The following is an 8,207-nucleotide window of genomic DNA, read 5'->3' as shown; positions in this document are numbered from 1 at the left end:
GTCTCTTTGCTTTCAACCCTTGAAACCAGTCATCCACTTCGGTTCGTGCGATCTCGGCGTTCTCCTCCGGGGTCCTCTCGTATGGTAACTTCTCTGGAGTCTTCAGAGAAGGACCGAATCTGTATGTCCTCCCGCCTCTGGTTGTACTGCTAGACGCCGACCGAGCAGACGGAGCGGTTGTCTTCTTTACTTGCTTACGAGGCGGAGGAGAAGGACTACGACGCGCCAGAGTGATTGCTGCTCTGCTCCCCGAAAGGATTAATTCCATTCGCGCTTAAAGCAAACCATACATTCCTTGGGTCCTTTGCAAACTCATCCTAGTACTTTCTCTCGATTTTTCTCCACTGCGACCCGTCAGCGGGTGCTCTCAACTTCCCATCTTTCTTTCGGTTCTCACTGTGCCATCGCATCAACTTGGCATGCTCTTCGTTTCTGAACAGACGTTTCAACCATGGTATTATAGGAGCATACCACATCACCTTCGCAGGAACCCTCTTCCTGAGGGGCTCGTCGTCAACATCAACAGGGTCATCTCGTCTGATCTTATACCACAATGCACCGCATACCGGGCATGCGTTCAGATTCTTGTATGCACCGCGGTAGAGGATGCAGTCATTAGGGCATGCATGTATCTTCTCCACCTCCAATCCTAGAGGGCATACGACCTTCTTTGCTGCATATGTACTGTCAGGCAATTCGTTATCCTTTGGAAGCTTCTTCTTCAATATTTTCAGTAGCTTCTCAAATCCTTTGTCAGCCACAGCATTCTCTGTCTTCCATTGCAGCAATTCCAGTACGGTACCGAGCTTTGTGTTACCATCTTTGCAATTGGGGTATAACCCTTTTTTGTGATCCTCTAACATGCGATAGAACTTCAGGTTCTCCTTTTGAATTTCGCATTGCGTCCTTGCATCGACAATGACCCGGCGGAGATCATCATCATCGGGCACATCGTCTGGTTCCTCTTGATCTTCAGCAGCTTCACCCGTTGCAGCATCATTGGGCACATCGTCTGGTTCCTCTTGATCTTCACCAGCTCCCCCCGTTGCATCATCACCGTATTCAGGGGGCACATAGTTGTCATCGTACTCTTCTTCTTCGCCGTCTTCCATCATAACCCCTATTTCTCCGTGCCTCGTCCAAACATTATAGTGTGGCATGAAACCCTTGTAAAGCAGGTGGGAGTGAAGGATTTTCCGGTTAGAGTAAGACCTTGTATTCCCACATTGAGTGCATGGACAACACATAAAACCATTCTGCTTGTTTGCCTCAGCCGCATCGAGAAACTCATGCGCGCCCTTAATGTACTTGCGGGTGTGTCTGTCACCGTACATCCATTACCGGTTCATCTGCGTGCATTATATATAATTAAGTGTCCAAATTAATAGAAGTTCATCATCACATTAAAACCAAAGTGCATACATAGTTCTCATCTAACAACATATAGCTCTCCAGAGCATCTAATTAATTAAACCATACATTGAAACTATGTAAAACATTTCAATGCGAAAACAAATGCGATCATAATCGCAACCAAGGTAACAATTGATCCAATGGCATAATGATACCAAGCCTCGGTATGAATGGCATATTTTCTAATCTTTCTAATCTTCAAGCGCATTGCATCCATCTTGATCTTGTGATCATCGGCGACATCCGCAACATGCAACTCCAATATCATCTTCTCCTCCTCAATTTTTTTTATTTTGTCCTTCAACAAATTGTTTTCTTCTTCAACTAAATTTAACCTCTCGACAATAGGGTCGGTTGGCATTTCCGATTCACATACATCCTACATAAATAAAATCTATGTCACGTTGGTTGGTATAATTTTCATAAACAATAAATGAACCAATAGTTATAAAGATAATATATATACCACATCCGAATCATAGACAGGACGAGGGCCGACGGGGGCGGATACCAAAACCATCGCACTATATAAGATGCAATAATAAAAGTAAGAAAATAATACAAGTATCTATGTAAACATACAAGTAAGAATATTTTTCCTTTCAGAAAGAAGATAAGAACAAGAGGCTCACCACGGTGGTGCCGGCGATGAGCTCGGCGCGGGTGATCGACGGCGGTGAAGACGGGGACGGGGCGTGACGGGCCGCTAAACCTAGACAAATATTATGGAAAATGGAGTTTGGAGGTCGAGCTTGGAGAGGAGAAAGCTTAAGTAGTGTGGCTCGGGCATTCCATCGAACACCTTGTGTACATAGGAGTTGAGCTAGAGCACCACCAAGCCCTCTCCCCCTCGGCCAGAGAAAAACAGGGCACTGGGGTGCTCTGCTCGCGAGCGAGGGGTATATATAGGCACCTTGGTCCCGGTTGGTGACATGAGCCGGGACTAAAGGGGAGCCTTTGGTCCCAGTTCAAGCCACCAACCGGGACCAATGATGGTGGGCCAGGAGCGAGGCCCATTGGTCCCGGTTGGTGGGATGAACCGGGACCAATGGCCCACGTGGCCCGGCCGGCCCCCTGGGCTCACGAACCGGGACCAATGCCCATATTGGTTCCGGTTCTGGACTGAACCGGGACTATTGGGCTGACCCGGCCTGGACCAAAGCCCTGTTTTCTACTAGTGTGCCCCTTCGCCTCGAGCCCGTGTGAATGGCGCGACCACATTTCTCACTAGGAAACATGCCCCTTAAGAGCATCTCTAGCAGACCAGTGGCGGAGACAGGCCTGGGGCAGCTAGGGCTATAGCCCCAGGCCTAGAAACAACTTCCCTTATAATTTCTTCATACAAAGTATAGAAAATCATAGAAGTTTATCACTCAACATAGCACAGCCCCAGGCGTAACATGAATCTAGCTCCGCCACTGTAGCAGACCCGTATAAATCGCCGGAACTGTAAAATTCCGGTGATTATATGGGTTTGGACCGTTTTGTTCACAAGAAAAGACACTGTAAACGCAGCCCGGCCCATAAAACTTTTGCGGTGGCCCGGAAATGCGCCCCCTCGACCAGTATATGCGAAGAATGATCTATGCTTCGGCGAGCTTTTGTGTTAAATTTTTCGTGTGAAACATGTTTGTTAAATTTTACGGTTTTGGATACAGTTTCTGATCTGCCACGACGATTTTGAGCCTGTATAGACCCCCCACGCGAACTGTAAACTGCGATTACAGTTTCGCAGAATAGGAGGTCTGCTAGAGATACTTCTAATGTATGCCCGCCACCTCCCACCATCACGCTCCCTCAGCCCATTTCCGTCACCCGCCTCCCGAGGCTATAAAAGGCCGCCGGCCTACCCTCTTGCCCACATACATTATCCTCCTCGCCCCCACCCCCGCCCTAAAAACCGCCCTTTCCACAGCCTCCCCGTTCCACCATGTTGGCAGCTGAGGAAGACCTCAAAACATTTTGGGCAGAGTTCAACCCCACCTTGGGCACTGGTCGAAGGATGGACGTGGAGCGGGAGCGGAGGATTTAGGACCGTGCGCCCGCCCTGACACCGACACCGACGTTTGCAAACGGTCGGCGTGGTACGAGGCCACCCAGGACAGTTTATGCGCCATCACGACACGCAATGCTAACATGGGACGAGGCCGTTGATGCCCATTTCCGCCAGATTGCGGTATCCAATGCCGCATTTTAAGCCAGCCTTTCCAGCGCCGGCACGTTGTAGCTGCAAGTCAAAGGGCTTTTTCGACGTTGATGCGTCCAATGCCGACATGTAGTTTATAGGCTAGTCATTGGCCACCGCCGTAGCCACAAGTACTCTAATTTAGTTGTTCTATATTTTAAGTATTGCAACTAATTTTTTGTCCTTATTATAAATGGAAATGTGTGCATCTGAAATGAAATGTGTCCTCTTAATTAATCAGGGAAGAAACTATTTGGAGGGAGTTTTGAGCAATTGAGGCTATGCCGTGGATCGTTTCAGCCTTCACATCTTTTCGCGAACCAATCTGTGGTTGGATAGTTAGAGGGACTGTTGTATTCCCAGCCCACCAGGGTTCAAGTCTTGCTGCTTGCATTTATTCTTAAGTGTGTGTTTGGTTAAGGAACCAAGTAGAATGTAATGTCATGGTTCCATTTCATTAGAATGGGTCCATTCCATTCTTGCGTTTAGTTGCAGTCAAATGATGGAATGGAATGGTTCCGTCTCACCGTTTGGTTGAAGGAATGGAACAAAGACAAATTTGATTCAACTCATCTCTCTTGTAAGATTGGTGAAATTCTCATATATGCATAACATCCTTGATTTTAATATATACTCATGGCATATACCAAGAAGTCAACTACCAATACTATACAATTTTGAACAAATATGTCTAAATTTTACCTCACATCTCTCTTCAAAAGATGAAAAATTTGAAGAAAATCAAAACCAGGATGAACTATTGTTTCTTCCATCCAATGAAAAGGTTAGAAACAAAATTAATTAAACACACTTAGAACTAGAAGAGGTGAGGTTCATCTAGATGAACGGTACACATTAGTCCCTAAAACCAATCCAGATCGGTGAGATGTCCAGCTCCCTCCTCCCTAGTGCCGCCCTTCATCACCGGACTTGCTTGCATGTCATCGCTACTCCTCTTCCCTGCTGCCAGCGCCGTTGATCTACTCCTGTGCTTTCTGCTGCTTTATAGCCGCTGCTCTACTCTCGGCCAGATCGGCAACAAAATCTGCGCTGCGGCGTTGCAGCTGCTCTGCTCTCTTCAGGCGCGATGAAGGACTCCGGGCGGAGGTAGTCCACGCTGGGTCATGGCTTCCTTCGCAGTCGCCGTTGCCGGGGACCATCTCGCCGCCCACCTCGCCGGTACCAGACCCATACCTGCTTGCCCGCCGCCCCGATCCTAGTGCGCCGCCGCGGAGGGAGAGGCCGTGCCATGGGAGTCGCCAGCGCTGGTGGCAGATCGACAGGGGGAGAGAGGCGTGCGGCGGCGCTGAGATAAAGATGGGGATTGGGCCTTTGAGGTGAGTGAATCGGGGGAGAGGTGAGGTGCAAGAGAGGTTCCGCGTGGTTCCTCCAAATCGGAGGTACGAGCACATTCCGCGTATGCAGCGAATATGTCGTTCCCTAGAATGAGTAGGTTCTCGTTCCTCGACCCAACCAAACAAGGGAATGACCCTTGGGGACGGAACGGACCCGTTACGTTCCACCTGATGACTCAAACCAAACACACCCTAAATTTATTTCAGGATTTCCGGCCATGCGCATTCAGTGAGAGTAGACGTTCCCGTCGACGACGAGGTGCCTACGATGACTTCGTAAATTTCAAGATGTTAAGCCGGCTCAGTCTTTCGGAAGTGCTCATAGGGGTAGGGTGTGCGTGTGTGTTCATATGGATGAGTGTATGCGCGTGTATATGAGCACTTGCGTCTGTACTATGTTAACAATGTGACTAATTATTTGTCCCTTATTATAAATGGAAATGTGTGCATCTGAAATGAAATGTGTCCTCTTAATCAGAGAAGAAACTATGACCCAATGACAGGTAGCCCATATTTGGAGGGAAATTTGAGCGATTCTGACTACGTATGCCGTTTCAGCCTTCCACTACCGGACTCGCGGGCTATGCCTACGGCCACGGGCCGTCGGCATAGATCTATGCCTACGGCTGCCGTCGGCATAGCCCCGTCGGCGTAGATGTTGTCAGCGTAGTCTTGTCAGACCGTTGGCATAGTATAGCCGTCGGCATAGGGGCCTATGCCGACAGCCTGACGTCAGCCGTCGGCATAGTATAGCCGTCGGCAGTGTTTTTCGTCTGACGGCAACGAACGACGCCGTCAAAAGCGCTGACGAATCACGCAACGCCATGTTCGCAGCTGGGCCGACGACATATGTATGCCGACGGGTGCCGTCGGCTTAGCTCGTGGTAGCCCGACGGCCAAGATACGCCGACGGCCAAGACGTGGCTGTCGGCATAGCGCAAAGTAGGCCGACGGCAGCCGTCGGCATTGATTTGGCCGTCGGGGTAGGGCCAGTTTCCGGTAGTGTTCATACGGTATTTTTTTTTTTGCGACACATAGACCCGTTGACCACGTGGAAAATTTTCGATCGTGGACCGTGCTGCGGCCAGTCGACAAGGCGTACAGCCGGGCGGTGGGATTGAGGCGGCAGTTGCTAGGGTTGCGGCGTTGGCCGGAGAGAGGATCGGCGCCGGTTGTTTCGGGAAAGGGTGGGCGGCGTCCGGCGCAACAGCTTGCAAAGGATCGATACGTACGTTTGTTGCGATCACGCGGAGTACCTGCCACCCGCATGCACGTACGATCTCGTTTATGGTTCCGTATTGATTGAGGCTATAAATAGCCAAGCACCTCCCCCTCATTCTCCCCACCCATCTCCGATCGCTCCTCCTCCACAGCACGCACGCACGCGATGAAGCTCCCAGCGATCGTTCCGCTCGCCTGCGCCATCCTCCTCCTCCTCGTCAATCTCAATGGTTCGTGCTCTCCCCCTTGCCTACGACCTACGTACACATGCATGCAGCGTTAGAGATAAGTAGTAGTTGCTGCCCTGTTTTGTGACGTGATTGACCTGCCTGCAGTTTCTCCCGTGGAGTCGTCTCGGCCGCACCCACCCGGACAGGGGCACCACCACGACCACGACCATGACCATGATCGGCACGGCCACGACCATGATCGGCACGGCCACGACCATGATCGGCACGGCAGGCACCACCACGACCATGATGACTACGACGGGTACAGCTTCTACGTGTTCGGCGACTCCTTTGCTGACAACGGCAACCTGCCCCATAAGGATGGAGTGTTGTCTCCGATGACGCGCCAGTGGTACACGCCCTACAGTGGCACCGGCCGCTTCTCCAATGGAAATGTTCAATCCGACTTCATCGGTCAGTCCGGCTTCACGTACTCCTCAGTCGATCTACCTACCCTTTCCTTGTATCCAGTCTCCTATAGATTATTGCTGGTTCCTTTTCCTAAATCCTAATGTATGGTGTGGGTCAATGGATCTTTTGTTTGTTGCTGCAGCCAACATGTTGGGGCAGTCTGGATCCCCTCCTGCGCGCAGGCTCCACGACCCCGCCGGTCGGGAAGGCATGAACTTCGCCGCCGGTGGCTCCGGCGTGTTCCAGGTATCAGGCACCAAGACCCTCCACAAGCAGGTGCACATCTTCAAGAGGCTTGTCAGGCAGGGAGACATCGACCAAGAGAACCTTGGCAATTCCGTCGCACTTGTCGCCGTCTCCGGGAACGACCACAACCATATCGGCGTCGACACCAGCGGCTTTGCTGACGTGAGAATCACCGAAACTATACGCAACGCTGCCAATTACAGTATTAACCAGTTCTCTACTTAATTTGCGCATGCATGCATGCAGATCACGGCTTTCGTGGACAACGTGACGACGGAGATCCAGGCAAACGTGAAGGATCTACTAGAAGCCGGCGTGCAGAAGGTGCTCGTCAACAACCTCTTCCCTCTGGGCTGCGCGCCGTCGCAGACCAAACCCAACCACACCGAGTGCGACGATCAGGCCAACCAAGGCGCCTCCCTCCACAACCGCTACCTCAGCGCCAAGCTCGCCGACATGGACAACGTCCGCGTGCTCGACCTCAACGCCGCCTTCAACACGATCCTCGCGCACCACGCCGACGGCAGAGGCGCCGTGGCCAAGCAGTTCGGGCGCAAGCTGAGGCCGTGCTGCGAGCCTGCGGACGACCGCAGCTACTGCGGGCTCACCGTATGGGACACCAACGGCGTCGACATGGTTGATAGTTACCAGGTGTGCCCCGAGCCGGAGAGGGCTTTCTTCTGGGACGAGATGAACCCGACCAACGCTGGGTGGGCGGCCGTCATGGGGCAGCTCGAGAGCAGCATCAAGGAGTTCCTAGGCCTAGATTCGTAGATTAGATTTGAACAAGAGTTGGTTGCATCGTTTTTGTTCCTTTTTAGTCGATCGCCTTGATTAGCTTATTACTCTTCCATGCATGCGCCTGTGCGTGTATGGCAATCGAGATCTGTTAGGGTTTTAGGATTATTTTTTTTCATCGTGTTACGGTTGAGTGATCGAACGTCTCGTTCGTTGGTGATGAATTGAATCCGCAAAGCGCCTGTTACCCTCGTTTAAATTTTTTGCAAGATGTCTACTTCATGCTTTTGTTTAGTTGGTTATTCTCTCTCTGTCCCATAATATGGAAGCATTGCAGTGTCAAAACGCTCTTACTCCATCCGCTCCTAAAATATAAGATCTTTTTTTAGATATTTGATAAATATAAAA

At 50.8% G+C, this 8,207-nt stretch overlaps 1 protein-coding gene across 1 annotated transcript; it reads left to right on the top strand.

The window, feature by feature from the left end:
* Positions 1-6,340: 6,340 nt before the first annotated feature.
* On the top strand, positions 6,341-7,835 carry LOC125507455 (GDSL esterase/lipase At5g03610-like). Its single transcript, XM_048672030.1, has 4 exons — positions 6,341-6,404; positions 6,510-6,818; positions 6,958-7,223; positions 7,308-7,835. Exons 1-4 carry the CDS (start codon positions 6,341-6,343, stop codon positions 7,833-7,835), a joined length of 1,167 nt encoding a protein of 388 aa, XP_048527987.1.
* Positions 7,836-8,207: the final 372 nt, after the last annotated feature.

Source organism: Triticum urartu, chromosome 5 (genome assembly GCF_003073215.2).
Source record: "Triticum urartu cultivar G1812 chromosome 5, Tu2.1, whole genome shotgun sequence".
Taxonomy (NCBI): domain Eukaryota; kingdom Viridiplantae; phylum Streptophyta; class Magnoliopsida; order Poales; family Poaceae; genus Triticum; species Triticum urartu.
This window is presented reverse-complemented; position numbering and strand designations above follow the sequence as displayed.